The following is a 17,864-nucleotide window of genomic DNA, read 5'->3' as shown; positions in this document are numbered from 1 at the left end:
TTTTACCTTGAGAATCAATTAAGTGCCATTATTACAGTCCCCATCATCGTACAGATTTCCCTCTATTTCTATACCTTAGAATTAGACCAGTTAAATGCTCATGGTACTCCAGTATCCATTCACATTAACAGATCCTCTACAGCTGTGTAAATCATTCACTGCCCCTGAAGTGAGGAGTACAAATCTATGGAGAAAGGGTGGATTTGCTTATAGTGGTGGGTTGGGGGAATTTTCATGAGGTTATGTGAACCTGTCTTCCAATTTGTAATAAATTGGGGTCATTATGTGAAATCAAATGGTATGTGGTTATTAAAGTTCTAATGTGGGAAAATGCAACTCCTCCCTGCTGCCTTTTGTTATGCTGAGTGGGCAGCACATACTCTCGTGACACCAACGGGATTTACCATCACCCGCGAAAACAGTGTTGTCTATATGCCGAGTTGCTTCATCCAACTTTCTGCTCTCCCGGTGTGGTCTGTGAGGCAGAAGATTTCCTCAGTGTTTCTTCAGACTCGGGCCCCCTGCTGAGGCCCCGGCTCCTGGTGGCAGCTGGTTAGGATCCTGCTGAGCTTTACACCCTCCCACCCTCCTCCACACACAGGAGGTGCGCATTTTAATGCAAGGAGGGATTTCTCAGACTCTTCAAAGCATGCCGTTCTTTGCAGCGGATATCAGAAAGAATACTGATTGACACCAAGGGTGTGTTTAGGCACGTGCAAATTATGTCTTTTAAATATTTATGAGGCAAAAGTAGTGGCCAATGCCAAAGCTGGGAAACAGACATGGAAAACCATTACTTCGTGGTGGTGGTGTTTATACTTGGGTTACTTCAGGTAGTGTGTGGATAAAAGACCAAAAAATGAAATTATTATAAAGCCTAGATAAGAAAGAGAATTACAGAGAAAAAATCCTGGGTTCAAATCCAGACATCCCCCCTGTGACTATGTGGGTTCTCTCCAGGTACTCCAGCTTTCTCCCACAGTCCAAAGTGATGCTCGTCAGATTAATTGTTGATTCCAAACTGGCCATAGATGTGAACATTTCTGTGAAAACCATGTGACCAATCAACAGCCTATTCAGGGTGTGCATCCCACCCCCTACCAATGACAGCTGGGATAGGCTCACAGCATTGGACAGATTGATTTCAGTGTTTTACATTTGAAAACTGCAGGGAGAAGCATCTTTTTCCTCTAATGGATTCAGGTTGCACATACAAAATGTTGCTTCTAAAATATTAAACATTTAAATCAATAATCATTCACATTTATGAAGTGCTTAATCGTGTACCAGCTGCAACATGACATTAATATAGATGTGAGGAAATATAATGCAATTTGGCCCTTGAAGTTAGATCTTTTGTTTATTGTTGAGTCCAATGTTAAAATAAGTTCTTTAAAAAGCACAAAATGATTTAATATGAAGGCAAGAGAGCACAAACATGTTGAGGGATTGTCTGTGTTAGTTCAGTGAGATAGTTACTTGTAAAGAAAACATTTTTCACTAGCAGTCAAAAACTAATGTGTACACGTAGTCTGCATCTTTATTTATTTACATACAAACAAAATGATGTAGAAGTTCCGACACGTGTCCGGCCAGAAAGAGAGGACTAATGTGTCTATTTGGTTGTTCAATGAAAGGCTTCAGTTAGTTAAGAGTGAGGAAAAAAATTGCCTTAACTTTTGTAGTTTTGTCCTGTTTTACAATATTTGTAATTTTAAAAAAAAACAAACAACACTCTACGTTTTCAGAAATATTTGTGGGTGTTTTCTTGTTTGTTTTGTACTACTTGAACACTAAAGTGGCCCTCCAGTGAGATGAGAGTGCCAGCAGTGGGCCACAGCTCATTTAAGTTTGAGACCCCTGATTTAGAGCAAACAGTTTTTGTAATAGTGTTATTTTAATAATCTCTCAGCCATAAAAGGCTGATGGGGTAATGTCGTCACCCCGCCGGGACATCCAAATTTCTGAATGTGACAACTTGAGAACAAGGCGACGTAGAATTTTGAAATTCATACAATATGTGCGTCTACTAAAACTCTCGGACGAGTTTGAATCTCAGTGTCGTCGACCTCAAGATCAAAGGTCACGTTTTCTGAAAATCTTGTGAACGCAACAAATCAAGAAAGATGACACCATAGGTGCATCAACTGGGAGAGTGAGGGGTAGCATATTATTTATATAAACTGCAGTGCTGTTTCTTTTACCTGGGTAAAGATCTGAGTGCCTTTTATAGTGGTTCAGTCAAAGCAGTTTTAACATGAACATTGGGGAAAACAATGTTTTTTATAATAACCCGTCCTGTTGTGCAGTTTTAGCAAGCAGAATCATGGTCCGAATGCTTTGTTGTGCTGAGATGGGGAAGACAGAATATCAACCAAAAATTGAAACGTTTTAAATTTATTTACATGTCACTGAGTGAAATATGTGTAAGCGAAATATAAAATAACCATCAGACACCCTTGACCTGGAGCTCTGCGCAAGATCTTAGCACATGGGGATGATCAGGAGGAAAATGGTGGATCAGCCCAAAACTTTTAACTTGATCTGAAGGCAGCTGGAACCACAGACACCACTGGTAACAATCTACATTGCAATGGACTGAAATCTTGGTAAGGTCCCCCTTCTCGAGAAGGCAGTTATACAGGCTCATCTTAAGTTTGCTAATGAGCATCTAAATCATTCAGGAAAGATTCGGGAGAAAGTGCTGTGATCGAAGACAAATGCTGAGTAGGATCTTGTGATGGCTGCATGCAACCACACAATTAAGATACTTAGGTAATATTCATTTGGTCTTTTGTCTTATGTTTACGTTATGCTCTAAAGCTTCTGTGATCATAAGTTAACTAATTTGTTATTTTGAGTTTACCTGTAATGCATGACAGCACTAAGCTATAGCCCAAATGGTGGCATAGACTCTGCATCGTTTGTTGTTTTATATAGGTATATGTTATATTGATTATAGTTCTGCTCTTTCTGAGTTACCTGACCTCCGCTCCAGTCCTTCCTGGTTTGGCTGAAAGAGGAGGCTGTGGGTGGAGCTGGTTTAAATGCAGAAGCCAATAAAGTGGACTGGACCATCTATTGTGATCATGCAGGGGGAATGGGGGTTCTTCTTGAATGATGGTTAGCTGTTATCGCTTTAGTTTTCACCTTTGGTGTATATAATGGTTTATTCATTTGCTATATAACCGGAGCTGTTTCTCATTTGGGCAGGTCAGTTTGTTGAGTTATGTTTTTGTTAATTGACTTTTGAGTAAAGTTCTGTTAAGTTAACCTCTTTTATGGGCCCACTTCGTTCTTAAAAAAGTTTATTTTTGTTATTTTGAATTTTTGTAATTATCTTGTCCTTTTTGGGGTATAATAAAACCCATTTTTTTTGAAGATTACATTTGTGCCTGTGTGTTCCTGGCCACTTGGATCCTGACAGATCTAAAGAACACCATCCTTTACAGGCAAACACGGAGATGTTAGTGACTGCACTGAGGGGTCGGTGAACAGGGTTACTGTAAAATCCTCCTTCCCTTAGCCAAAACACTAAAGATGGCATCAAAGGACAGGGGGTTGGGAAGCGCACCTGTAACCGCAAGGTCGCTGGTTCGATCCCCGGCCTTTCTGTCCTGGTCGTTGTGTCCTTGGGCAAGACACTTTACCCTACCGCCTACTGGTGTTGGCCAGAGGGGCCGATGGCGCGATATGGCAGCCTCGCCTCTGTCAGTCTGCCCCAGTGGCTACAACCGTAGCTTGCCTCCACCAGTGTATGAATGTGAGCGTGAATGAATAATGGCATTGTAAAGCGCTTTGGGTGCCTTGAAAAGTGCTATATAAATCCAATCCATTATCATTATCATTATTATTATTATTATTAAAGAAGAAGCACATTAAGGTCATGGAGTGGCCTAACCAGTCTCCAGACTTCAGTCCGATAGAAAATCTGTGGCGGGAGCTGAAGCTTCGAGCTGCCAAGTTTCTGTAAAGAGGAGTGCACCAAAATCCCTCCTGAGATGTGTGCAAACTTGGTGACCAACTACAAGAAACATCACACCAACAAGGGTTTCTCCACCAAGTACCAAATTATCAAATACTTATTTCACTCAGTGACATGCATCTATTTATAACTTTTGTGTAATGTTTTGTGTTAAACTGAAACTATTATAAAAGTTAAAGCATTTTCATTTCTTTGGAAGTGAGCAAACGTACAAATTCAGTAGGTGATCAAATACATGTTTCCCCCGCTGTATCCACACATAACCAGCCCCCACACCTGTCGTCATGACAGTTAGGAGGATGGCACACACAGGAGGGTCCTCCATACCCTTTTCCACTTCAAATCACAAAATGACAAAGGTTCATGTCCACGCATTAAGTTTTCAAAAGAGCTGCCTTGATTTTATCTGAATTTTATATCATACAGATTTTAACCTCTCACCATCACTGACTCTTCTCCCGATTTCTTGTCACTGCTGCTGTGGATGCTGATGATTTGATGCCCAATTTAGCTCCCGGCCACAGATTTGCCTCACATTTAAACCAAAGACCGCTTTGTACAGCCTAACCAGGGCATAAAAACGTGGCTTTAAAAAGAGTTTATTGTTGAAGATTTTCTCCTTCCAACTGCAAAAACCCCAGCTTGAAGCAGTATTTTGTCTGGGGAGCCCAGTTTGAGGAAATACAGTTGTGTGTGTGTGTTACAGAGAGAGAGAGAAAGAGAGAGCTGTTGTCTGAAGGAATTTAACGGGTAGCGGAGCACAGATCTAAAATTTAAGCACAGAGCGTGTCATTGTTTTAATTTCAGTGGAGAGAGAGAGCTGCATCCAAGTGAGGAAATAAAGCAAGGCCAGTGATGATGTCATGTGTCCTATCAAACAGGGTGGTGAAGCTGATTACGTTTTAGGCTTCATAAACACCCATGGGACACGGCGAGATAGAAGACTTTTCCTCTAAACAATGCGGAGAGGGAGAAGTGCGATCAGTGCGATCAAGCCAGCAGTTAAGTTCTCATGAGCAAAGCCACAGAGACCAGAAGGATGACATGTGTGAAAGAGGTTCAAACTAATCACTCTCCCATGAGGAAGAGGAGCGTGAGAGGAGCTGAAGTAAAGCCAAAGCATAAGGGAAGGGCCTGACATCAACAAGCCAAAACAGCTGCCCCCTTCTCCCGCACAGCAAGGGAGAGAGAGAGAGAGACAGGGAAGACTGGAGGGTCTGTAAGTGTAGAGCACAAGACATTTGAGGGTCTGTAAGCTGGAGAGAGGGAGTTATTAGCAAGTGGAAACGGCAGAGGGGGGCAGAAGGGACGAGAGAGGCAGAGAGCAAGGGACGCAGGGGGAGTGTAAGGGGATGTGGGTTGAAGGGTAGGTTCTTGGTGACACTTCTCGGAGACGGAGAAAGAGCGGTTGTAAGAAGAGAAGTCAGGGGGTGGAAAGTTATCTGGGGTGGGTTTCGAGGCAGGGTAAGCCGTCAGAGGGGAAGAGCAGAGGTGTGAGGAGTCGCTGAGAAGGACAGAGGAACATGCTGGAGAACAAGAAGAGGGGAAACGTGAAGTGCTGAAAGGGGTGGAAGAGAAAAGGAAATCACTCGCGAGGAGCTGAGGAAATTTAAAGATTAGAGGTGCAAGAGGCGTGTGTGCTGCGAGAATGGGGTGCATTCACAGTACGAACACTGTGGGGATACAAAAGCACGCACATGACTCAGAAACTGGAGGAATCCCTGTGAAGGCAGACCCTGAGGTACCTCCTGAAATCCTTCAGCTTGCTGAGGTAAGTGAGTAACCATCAAGACACTGGTTGTGCACAGTTCCATCCTCAAACGTGTGCAGTTTGAAGATAAAGACAAAGTAAAATCACAGATCATTACAGATCAGCTGTTAAAGTCAGTTTGAACCACTCTAGCTCTCATTTTACATCCACGGCACCCGCTCGATCTGCTTTGCCATTTGACTCAGCAGCAGAGGCTGAACTTTGTTATACACTCATCACATGCTAGATAACAACCAAAGGAATCCAAAGAATTGCCACTACGTTTCCAAATTAGATGAGGCCTGGACTCCAGAGCGGCTCTGTCTCTCTTATGAAATATTCCAGCAGCACATCATAAACAGAAGTGTGCATACCAAAGGGATCAAAGTGTTTGGCATGTTCCTTTTAGACCTCTCTCAGAAGCTTGTGAGCTAAGAAAGCTAATAAACTGTAAACTAAAACCACAGTCATCAACAGTGAACCAAGAAAAAAAAGTGGGGGTATGCAGAGCAGTGGAAGGGAGGAATCATGCGATCGCTGTTAAACGCTGTCCCTCGGGTATCAAAGGTTCAGGAGGAAGTGGTATAAGTTACTGTCTGGTTTTGACCCACCGCCTGCCTGTCTGCAGCCTCTATTTAGGAACATGTATGGATTTAGGAGCAAGCTACATTTCCACATACATGAAGCCTCCTGGGAGACTTTTATGGAATCTAAAATAAAGGTGCCTCTTTAACACCGAGGGTATGCGCGCTGGAATATGTGTTCTCACATGTCAGAGTAAATCACATCGTGGCATGCACTGTGTCAGTGTTAGAAGAGAGCAAAAGAAAAAAAAAGGTAAATAGGAAATGAAAAAAGTCGTGCATCTTTAATAAAACACACAGTGAAATGAAGCTGAAAGCCCAGACATCTGTGTGACGAGTGTGTAGTTTCTCTCTGATATTGGAGATATTGCTGGAACAAAAACATTAGATCATTTGTGGCTTCATATCCCTTGCTTGTGTTTTCCTGTGTGTGTGTGTCAGAGCATGCCAAATTATGATGACATAGTCCCAGCTGAATGGGTGGGCTCGTATGAAGTGGAGAAGAATGAAGTGTGTGAATCTGTACGTGCAACTATCAGTGCAGGAGTTTGGGTTTTTTGTGTTGGTGGGGGGACGTTTGCGGTTGCTTGTGCTCTCTTTTAGTCTCAGTTTCTTTTCCTCTCTTTCACACAAATGCAGCATTTTCATAGCTTTTAGAGGTGACAGCCCCCTACTCCTGCAGGTTATAAATACCCAGCCAGAACTGGAGCATAGTCCTGGCTCGCCACCTGCTCCCGTCCCTTCCTGAGCAGATTGTATGTCTGTGTGTGAGTGTGTGTGAGAGTTTTGTGACTCCTGGTCTCTAGCATGTCATCACTTGTGAGGTGCCGCTGAAAAAAGAAATGAGGCATTTAGTGCCAAGGAGGTGCGTGTGTGTGTGTGTCACTGTACTCTGTATTTATTTACAGTGTGCGTGCATGTGTGCAGACGTGTGTGCGTATGTGGTTGCAGCTGTATATTTTTGCCAATGTGAGGCAGTGGTACAGTGTACATTTCAGAAACATTAAGCTTTGTATTGAGGCACATGACAGAAAACTCTCGAGATACAGAGCAGCATTAGAGCTTCATTTTAAAAAGCCAGTGTAAAAAAAAACAAAGCCCTAATAAATGCAATTCAGTCCCTTTCTTCATCTACACGTTAGATGTGGAAGTCCTTCGGGCTCTTTGGTCAGTGGAGATGCCTGGAGAATGACACAGGCTTTGGCTGCAAAAAACAAATGGGGTGGGGTTCTAATGCTGCAATGCAATACTGCAACACTGCTGATAGTCATGGGAGCCTCTGGAGACTGAATGTCCGCGCAAACAGAGATCCTTCTTACTGGTATCACTGCATATAAAGGGGGTTGGGCATAATCTAACAAACACCTGTGCAGCACAGCGTAGCTTGTATTCAGTCCTAGTGTTGAAAAAACTCAGTAAAATTCATTAGAAAGCTCAAATTATTCAAACTTTTGAAGCATTCAAAGCATTTTGTAAATTGTGCCAAAAAGTTTGTGTTTACTGTCTGAGTCAAATGAACATGACAAAGCATTTGTCAGCATCGCCTCAGCTTTGAACTGTGCTGCTTTTATGATAAATGCTTCGACAGTTGTTTGTGCAGTTCCAGCTCAAACTAAACTTCTGCCGTCTTGTTGCGCTCCAGTTATTTGACAGCGTTGTCCTTCTTGTCGCCCTGATGTTTTGAGCATGGTGTTAAAAATGCTTTCCTGATGTGTAATTTTCTGTCCCTCTGTATGGAACAAAATCCTTTTGTATAGTTATATTCAGAAACACTCTGAACCAGACCCATAATGACGGGCTGCTAGAACAAAATCCAAACAATGTGCAGCAAGAGCTAAGCAGTAGCAGGCTCTGCCATCATGGGCTCGGCTGTCAACTTTCAAATCATGTGGAGAAGATTTGTCGCCCTGAGGCGACACCTCGGGAAGACATGTGACCTGGGAAAAATTTAAAGATCAAATGACTTTTAGACGAGCAAACAACAACGACAGTGTTGTTGTAACAACTGAACTTTAAAGTTGAAAAGACATGTTCAGTTCACATGAAAATGTTGTTTTTAGTACAAGTTTAAATCCGTACATTTCAGTTTCGTGATGATAGCATCGCTCCAAAGCTGTTTAACTTGGCTCGCCTTACTTAATGTTGTTAAGTAAGCTGGAACAGGTGGAAAGGACTGTTCTTTATCCTGAGTTAATTGACAGATAACTACCACTAAATGTGCTCTCTGCTCACATACCAAAAGTACTTTATAAAGGTTAATATTTAACTTTTCCATGAGATTCTGATTAAAATGTCAGATGAAAAATGAAGGGCTTTAAGCATGTGTGTGTCAGCTGATTGAGGGATGATTCGGATATTTTAGGAATCGGTGTCTCAGGAAAGCCGTGAGGACCCCGCACACCCATGCCCTCACCTCTGTGAACTACTGCCATCTGTCGCACCCACACAGCCAGGCTGAACAATAGCTTTCCCCCAGAGCTGTGGCTGCTCTGAACCAGGCCAAGAGCACATAAAGACTGGAAATATTCTTCCAATGTAACACACTGTATTGCTGATCTGTGCATGTCATCCACTATTTATTTTCACACTAGATGTTGTTGCACATGCCACTTTACTCATCCTGCTAAACTGGTGCACAGTATTGTTGTGCTACTGTATAATTATTGGATACTTTTATAGCTTTAACTTAATCTTCTGAACATCTGTAAGAGCTTCAAACTAAATTTCACTGCACTGCATAATATAAGTATAGCAATAACAAGAATGTGTTCGCTGGAACAAAAGCAGTACACCCAAACTAATTACATCACCATGATGAAAAAAATGTACAGCTGTCTATGCTTTTCAAATAAATTTAACAGTGAAAACTTCCTCAGTTGGAAAATATGCTGCACTGCCACAGTGTGTCCACTGGGCAGCAGCCTTGACCCATTCTGATATTTCAGGTTGAACTTTCTGACTTATTGGCAACGACAGATGGAAAGTGCCAAGCATGGAACTGATATGCTGCTTTAATGCCACATCTCTAAAATAAAAATGTAATATTCCATATTTGAGTGATTTTGATTGCAACATCAAAAATCTTTGTCATTTACTTGACCTGCGGCACAAAACAAAGGAAAAATCAATGCAATGTTCGTTAGTCACGTGCCATCTAACTGTGACTTCATTGCAAGTGTTGTTTACTTCACTGCTATTAGAGTTTGTACTGTCACCATATGTCATACAAAAATATTTTTAAGGTATGTATTACAAATATTACATTGCTTTTATGCCACTGAATGATTTTTTGTCTTTATCCTTTCCCGTAATTTATTTTTCATATTTATTTAGTTTGCTTTACGTTGAGTGATGATTGTAGCTTTTTTTGCAGTGTCGTAGCCGAGGGAACATTTCTGCAGGCGATCTCAGATTTGTGAAGTGAAAACATGCTTTTGTGTGTACTGCATCTCTTTAGGTTGCATTAGTCCAATTGATTCAATCTCCAATATTCACGGGTTACATAAGAACATTCAGAGTGTAAACGGCTGAGATGAGATGATGATGATCCTCTCCCCTCATATGGCCTCAGGTTTATCTTCTATCTTCCTAAATCCCCCCCATATACTCCACACTACCACACACACACAGACCCAGATTCATCACATTCACTGGATGTTACCGTTTATATTCAGCAGTGCACGTGTCAATAGTCAGATGACTCGCTACTCTGTTCTTTTGTTTTTGAGATCAATGCGTACACCATGATGGTAACGTGGTCCATCAGAGGCAGCAGCCAAATTCATCTCAGAGGGCTTGGTGGCTAGATGGGTTACAAATATTAGACATCCTGAGAAAATGAGTGCAACAGTGATTTCATTATGGAAGTGATGTCCTTTGTTTGGTGGAGCACACCCTACAACAGCTTTTCAAACACCTGTACACCGACATCTATGTAAATGTACACTCCATACTGTATGAAGCTGCAAACAGTTTCCTTTGCTTCGAAACAAGCTACCCTGATTTTGTCCTACCAACGGACAAAGTCAGTGGTTAGTTCTGGGGCCACACAGCAAGAGGATCCTAGGCTCAAGTCCAGTTTGTTTGGAGTCTGCATGTTCTCCCAGTGTCGTATGGGATTCCTCTTGCAGTCAAAAGACATGCTTGGGGATTAGGTTGATTGGTTGTCTCTCTTATGATGTTTAATAGTCCTATGATTGAGGGATGACCCCCACAAACCCTGTATTGCATAAGTGGAAGAAAATTGACCACTGGGTTTGAGATTATAGCAACTATTTTTTCTGTAGTCATATATGCCAACTCTAATCCACCTACCCACCATCAAATAGCATTCATACTGTCAAACAGGCAAGTAAAACAACTTGCACCTTTCAAGAGAAATATCACAAACTGCTTCACAACAAAAATGCTAAAACAAAAGGTTACCCTAAAGATGTGTTTTAATCAATGATCAATTTTTATCAATCAATCTTTAGCTGCCTTTTAAAAGAGATCACTGGGTCCACAGCTCTCGGGCCCTCTCAGAGGGGTCGAGTTGTAGGTTTGGAGGCCACAGTAGCCAATGCTCCTTCAGTTCTCAGCCTTGTATCCTGCACAGCCAGCAGGCCCTGCTCGCATGGCCTCAGGGACACGTTGGGCAGGTATGGATATAAAAGTTCACTGATGTATGCTGGTTTGTGTCCATGCAGAGCTCTAAAAGTCTAATCCACAATCATATAGTGGACCCTGAAGTTAATGGGGAGCCAGTGTAACTGAATTCGTAACACTGTGACATGTGAGTACTTAAAAGACTTAGACAGACGCCTCAGAAGATGCCTCTGAACAACCTGCAGACGCTCCAAAGAAGCTTCCTTTGGACAAGTGAACAAAGTGAATTAATTACAATAATCAAGACGTGATTAAATAAAGACATAAAAAACAATCATAACAGTAATGTTCCAACCACCTCTTGGATGTAATTTCATATTTAGAGAACAAACAGGAGAAGCCTTCATCTAAGTCTTAGTAAGACAGCAAATAAGTGTATTTTCAAGAAAAAAGTATTATTCTAAAGCTCCTGATTATTAACCGTGAGGTCATTTAAAATGAGATTAAAATAAATTGCAGTGCTTTAATTTGAGACTTAAACATTATTGCTTGGCAAACCTTCATTTTCAACTGAAAGTGGATCCGAAACACTTGAGTTCAGTAAGCAACTAAATGTCAAATTAAAGAGCGTTTGGAATTTTTAATGAAGCAAGTCAGAAACTGTGCAGCTGTTATATGGTGTGCTGCAAAGCATGGCGTCTGCAAATCAGCTGCGTTTACGTTCACATTATAAGCAGCCGCACAAAAGCTGAAGGTGAGGCCGCATAAAACATTCAGTTGACATTTCTTGTCATTAAGGATTTAAACGGTTTACACTCCACTTGAGAGGCAAGTCTGCTTTATAAAACATTCCAGTTTAGCGACACTCACAGTTTAAGGCGGTGAGGGAAGCGAGGCCAGTCAATGATCATTTGTGAGAGGGACCAAACCAGCGTTCACCTTCCCAAGTTAAAGTCAAATCAAGGCGTCCAAAAAAATCCAAATCCAAAAAAATGTCTCAGCTGACATGTGTTTTTTTTAATTAGATACAGGCATTTAACAGGAGGGGAAATATCAGCATGTAGTGGTACTATGGGATGTTTGTTGCCCTCCACCTCTCCTACACATACCGCACTCTCACACCATCTCCGTCCTGATGTTTCCAGGCCCCTCCTCGTCCTCTGCTCAAGGAAAAATGTAATGGTTTAATTTGCTTCACATGCCGTAAAAAGGTTTTGCTTTGGGAAGGCGTTGCCATAACTCTGTATAAACATTGTCCCATTTCTCTCTGGGACAGTTGAGTATGAGTTTATAAAAAGAAAAATCCATGGATTATGACTCAGGGAGGTGAAATTATTAGAGTGCAAATCTTCACCACATGTGGTGAAGATTTGTGGATGTGTGGATGTGCCTTAAAGACATTCAAATTAATCGTTGCTTTCAAATTATCGTTTATATTTGTGCTTAAATCAAAAATAATTCAGTCAATTTTCATCATTCCCATCATATTAAGCAAAATAATGTTTGTTTGTTTTCTGAGAGAGAGTGAACAGTCATACTAAGCCTGTTTATGTCAGATTTACTGTACCTTTGGCTTTGCGTAAAGAAGCTCAAATCCTGGGTTTACACAGCTGCCAGGACTGCCCAGTGTGGTACCACCTTGAAATGTTGAGAGGAAACTGAGCCTGTCTTCAAAGAGGAGAAGCCCCAGCTACTTAAGCCAGACTAACAGGGAGACTAAATGTAAGTTAAATATTAGTCTTTTGTTTAGCTGAAAAAGATTCATCTTCAAAGTCAGTATGTATGTAGGCAACACAGTTCTTTGAGATGATGACAATGCATGTGTGTATTCATAATATTGGTCATAAATTAGTCAGGGAAATGGCCAATAGGAAAAAAGGTTAACCTGACAATGACACTAGAGGTCAAACCAGGGGAACACGAGGATTCAGTCATCGGGGAATATTCGTTTTTAGTTGGTGAAAAGTTGGAGTAGGGGAGTTTAGGGGACATCTCAGTGTTTTTGGTACTTTTTTATGTTCTTGAACCGCCGGGGGAGGCCACTGCTTTTGGGAATTCCATCACCAAAAGAGGAGTGAGGCAGACTTTGGATACACTTGGGGATACGATGTGTAAAAGTAACATGCACAGGAATGCTGAGAACCCATGTGAATGTTTTACTAGCAGAACTTTAATGTGACAATCATTGTTATTTGCTTCACCTGACAGTTGTGAAGTTGTGGTTGATCAGTATGGAGACACAGAGAAGCTTAAAACAGTGACCACGGTAAAATAATAAAAAGATTAAAACACTCTTATCCCCTGACAGAATCTGTTAGGTTCTATTCATCTTGCCTGTGACCATACAGCAGCACGTAAAGCTTTTCATTTTTCAGTCTTAGCCCCCAGACTGAGACAGAATAAGGACAAGTTAAAAGACAAGACAACAGGATGCCTTCAAAGACAACATGATACGACAGCTGATATTAGTGGAGGAAGCTGAACGTACAGCAGGTAGGACACCAGTGCTCATGCTGGTGTATCACTAAACCGGCGCATATCTGTACTGACAGCAGCCACGCAGGGGATAGTGAACATCTAGTGCTTCAGATGGAAGAATGCTAAACTCAAATTGAGAAACTTGGTAAACCTAAGCATGCCCCACATTCTACTATTCATGTTATCACGACGGGTTCGATGGTTTCAAGCTGCTTTCCTGCACACAGTTACCGCCTCACTAAATGAATGATTTCCACTGAGGAGGAGCCTTTATTTCGTCCTTCATAATATTTCCATGTCTCGTGTGTGGTGATCAGTTTTGATTGTCCTGTGTATCCGCAGCTCTCCAAGTCAGGGAAGCATGCCTTCACACTGAAAACACTAAAGAGGAGACGAATGTGTGATGTGTGCAAGCACAACATTGACACCCCTGCGGCTTTCTGCAAGGGTGAGTCCACATCTCAGGGTGGTAGCAGATCTAGATGCACATCAGAGCAGCTCGCTGACTCTCAGAGTAAATTATTGCTTCTTTTTGTTTACAGAGTGCAAGGTTACAGTTCACAAGACATGTGAAGCCAAGGTGAGCTATACATTTTCTACCTGCATACCTTACCTCCTCCTGCCCAGAGCAAACTGTGCACCTTTTTCAAAGGTTTGTCGGGTACCGGCGGTAATGTGATGTTAGTCTTAAGTGGAATAAGCCATGTGCACTGACCTAGATGTTTGGTTAAAGAAGGCCTGCCTCCAGAACTGCACTCATCCATGCAGTAACATGGATGAGAGGGTGAGCTCTCAAGCACCCGGAAAGTCTCCGTTGTTTTTCAAAGTGACTCTTAATAAAGTCTGTGGCTTTAGAGGTTATGACTGTATATATGATACATCATTACTCATCATTAGCACTGTGAAAATAGCTCTCAGGGTGATCAATTAGAGGCAACAGGGATCTGTGAGTTGTCAGTGGTCTGGATGCACAGTGAGGGATCAGTGAGGAGGAGCCTAGACGAGAAGCAGCACAGCTCAGGGGATAATGCACGTTGCAAACAAATGCCGTCTGTGTGTCCGTCTACAGATAAGTTGCTGTTTGTCATAAGAAAGCCAAATACAGTGGGTGAATGGGGGATTCTCAACTGGAAAACTGGAAGGCCCTTGTTTGCAAGCAGTCACTTTGTAGTGCTCTCTGAACAAACGCACTCACAAAGCTCAGTGAAGCTAGTGCTCACAGCTTCAAACCACATGCTGTGCCATAAGAAAATCTGCATTTGTCTGTTGGTGATTAGAAAGGAAATAGCCCAGTAAACACTTTAAGCTCCACTGAGTTTCACCACAGCTGCATATGTGCATTAGTATGTGCTTGTTTTTTGAAAAAAAAAAAAGCTGCTTATAGACTTTGAGTAAGATGTCCCCACCTTTGCTTATAGAGTCCCCCAAAGAGTGGACTGTTTCATTTAAACTGTGTGAGAGAAGCACTCTCTCCATCCACAGCTCATGTCAAGCCATTGGCAGCAGCGGCTTCTACTCTCATGTGACCCCACTCACATCAGCTCAGTGTCACACGCCACTGAGTGAGTTCATGACCTTGCTGGAGCGGGACTGTTTTGTCTCACTCAGTATCCAGCAGCACAAGCCGTATACATGCACTCAAAAGCAGCACACCTGCCCTCTCAGCGCCACACAGAAGTACCTGTCATATTTATTTCTCTGCTCTTCTCTTCACCAAGGTAACTCGCACACTGTAATGGCGTATGACACGCCTCTACCAGCTGTTGTGCCTTAGTTGCGCGTATTAAAAGAGGATTATTATTTTTGTCATATGCATCCCCCTTCCCCGGTCACCGGGGCAACAGCCAAAAAACAATTCTCGGAGGCTGCAGGAGAGCGGGTGCCACGGACGTGAGTGGATATCGTCACACAGGATGATGATCAGTCTGGATAGGAGAAGTCTGAGCGGGTAAATATAGAAAATAACGCGAGTGCCGCAGATGCCTGCGAGTGAGTGATCACAGGGGACGCAAATAAGTGGGAGGCAGCTGGGGAGGCAGTTTTTGTCTGTGTGAGAGTGCGTGTGATCAGCCCCATTTGGGGGTATTCATAAATAAAAAGGAACACTGGGTCAAGGCTTCAGACTGGTGTGCTTCATATATCAATACCCCCCACCCCCCGTATGTTTCTGCTGTTTGTCTTCTTGCTATAGAACATGTTATAGCACCACCTTCTTTTTCACTTCTTTCATTTCTTGCGTCTCACTGTCATCATCTCTTCTAACCTTTAATCTCTGTTAGATTTCTCCTTTTTCTGATGTTTTGTCGTCACAGTTAAAGCATCTCCCACCTTCTCTGTGTCATTTTTTTCTTATCTCCTTTTCAAATGTTTGATCCTTTCATCAGTGTGATATGGCAGTCACCACTACAGTTATACTATGGGGTTTTTTTCCCTATTTTTTATCCTTTGCGCATCGTCTTGTCTTTTCCCATCTCATCAAGTTTATGTCCCCGCTGCTATTTGTCCTCCTGCCTCTTGTCATCACTCTCCCTCGGGGCACCGGAGAGGTCACTGTACATCAGCACCCACTGTCTGCATGTGGCGTATTGATGTACGCGTGCGAGGGAAAGTGCTTGCATGGCTGATGTGCGTCGCTGCCGTCTGTGCGTAAGGCACAGGCAAATCGGGAGGGGAAACGCTATGTTGCATGTGCTGCTGGCACTCTGCAAGTGTATGCAAGAGAGGGAGGGAGAGGGGGGCAAACTTAGTTGGTGAGAGAGAGTGAGCAGAGAGGGAGGTAGTGTATGACAGTCTACACACAGCGCTGCTCAGAGGCAGAGGGAAAGACTGAAGCTGCTTGTTGAGAGGTAAAAACACACTGCGCTCTGTATTGACTGACTACAGCTTTTTGCTTTAGTTTGCCTGCAGCTGCAGCATCAGTTTCAACATGTCTAGGTTTTTATTTTCTACCGAGTAACAGCCTTACCATCTTTAAATCCTTTCCACGGTGTTAGCTCAAACTGTGCGGCATGTGATTGTGCACATTATTCCATTAAAGCCGTAGCCAGAGCGCTCTTGCTTTGCCCAGAAAGAGGATTTCGTTTACTGTGATTAAGGAAAGTGCAGAAATTTAAGCAGAGATTCCTGCTGTGACCTACAAAAATACGCTGATTTTAATTATTTAAACTGGAGAATGGATTCATAAGACTTACTTTTTCATGAGACAGTCATGCAGGTTAGTAGTTTATGGGCACTGGGCCTAATCTGTGTTTCATACGTTTCTATATAATACATTTCGTGCAAGACCTTTCAAGGGTTTGATTAGATGTATTTGTATGCATCTGTCTGCTACTGTGTCTGTGTATTTTTATTTGCTTGTACTTTATTACTTTTAACTGTATCAGTATTAATCCTGTAGATGTGATGATGCAGGTTCCAGATTACTGTCTAATTACTCTGCTGCTTCAGTGCTGTGCTGTTTGTTATTGTGTGTTTGCAAAGTCACCATTTAGGACTAAAGGACACCAGAGACAAAGGGACCCAGTCACCTGTCCTGACACCATCTGATGGATCCTAATGTCATGCAGTGAAATACAGATGGTTTTACATTGTCTGCTCATGCACACCAGCTGCTCTCCTAATGTTTCGTGCTGATATATGAAGTGACATAGGGTCGTGAGTTTGAAATGATGCGAATTCAGATAAGTTTGCAAATGCTCGACAGATTATAGGCTGGATTTCCTTTTTTTTTTTTCTTCTTCGAGCAGATGCTGATTATTAGTCTAGCTCTTGACCAGCTGTCCTGGTTTTCTGAGTCTCTTTCCCTTTCCGTTGTCTTAAGCCGCCCACTTTCTCCTGCATTTGTGGTCATTCACGTCTCACAGCTGGGGCACAAGGTAGACGAGAAGTCAGCAGATGTTTAAAGTGGATGCCGTTTATTACAAAATCCCAACAGATTGTTCATCTTTGTAACTCGATTAGGGTGGTGGCTTATCACTGTCACTGTGCTGCTGCTGCTTTTTATAACCATGATGTACTTGTCCACAAATAATTATCATGGTTAATTTAATTTTACTGCTTTACTCGCCTTAGCAACAATATCGGCGGGCACAAGGGTGCACACAGATGCACGCTCAAAGCGTTTATATTTACCCTTTGATATTTTTTAATTTCCTGAGAGCCTAAGCCACACCGTAATGCTTTGTTTAATATTCCAGGAATTATACAGCTCCTATTTTCTTAACAGGGTCGTAACAATGTTTTTTTTAAAAATGGTGTCAGCTTAGATGATGTCACTGTAATGTGCAGGGAATGCAGATAGAAAGTTTTGATTCGGTTCCTGCTATTTTTCCAGTTGCTGAATGTCAAAAGGCATGTGGTGACAATGGGACCAACTCCAAATGTATGTTAGTTATGAGGCAGCCACATGTCACATTCTTCAAAATCGACTGCCAGATCTCTTGAAAAAGAGACTTTGTGGGATGATTGACAGACAAATAGA

General features: G+C 42.3%; 1 protein-coding gene across 4 annotated transcripts in view; it reads left to right on the top strand.

Annotated features, from left to right (window-relative positions):
- Window positions 1-5,131: 5,131 nt before the first annotated feature.
- LOC100701985 (tensin-2) overlaps window positions 5,132-17,864 on the top strand; it is a 31,542-nt gene continuing 18,809 nt past the window's right edge. Inside the window, exons 1-3 of one of the 4 annotated variants that reach the window (XM_013269163.3) lie at window positions 5,132-5,756; window positions 13,727-13,832; window positions 13,927-13,964. In XM_013269163.3, the coding sequence (XP_013124617.1) occupies window positions 5,634-5,756; window positions 13,727-13,832; window positions 13,927-13,964 (267 nt within the window). In that variant the 5' untranslated portion in view covers window positions 5,132-5,633. Of the gene's footprint in view, window positions 5,757-13,726; window positions 13,833-13,926; window positions 13,965-14,022; window positions 16,231-17,864 lie in introns of those variants that run through there. The other 3 variants (XM_005469303.4, XM_005469304.4, XM_005469305.4) reach the window with 3 other exon arrangements.

The sequence above is a fragment of the Oreochromis niloticus genome, linkage group LG5, assembly GCF_001858045.2.
Source record: "Oreochromis niloticus isolate F11D_XX linkage group LG5, O_niloticus_UMD_NMBU, whole genome shotgun sequence".
Lineage (NCBI taxonomy): Eukaryota > Metazoa > Chordata > Actinopteri > Cichliformes > Cichlidae > Oreochromis > Oreochromis niloticus.
Note: the sequence above shows the minus strand (reverse complement) of the source record. Positions and strands in the feature narration are given on the sequence as shown.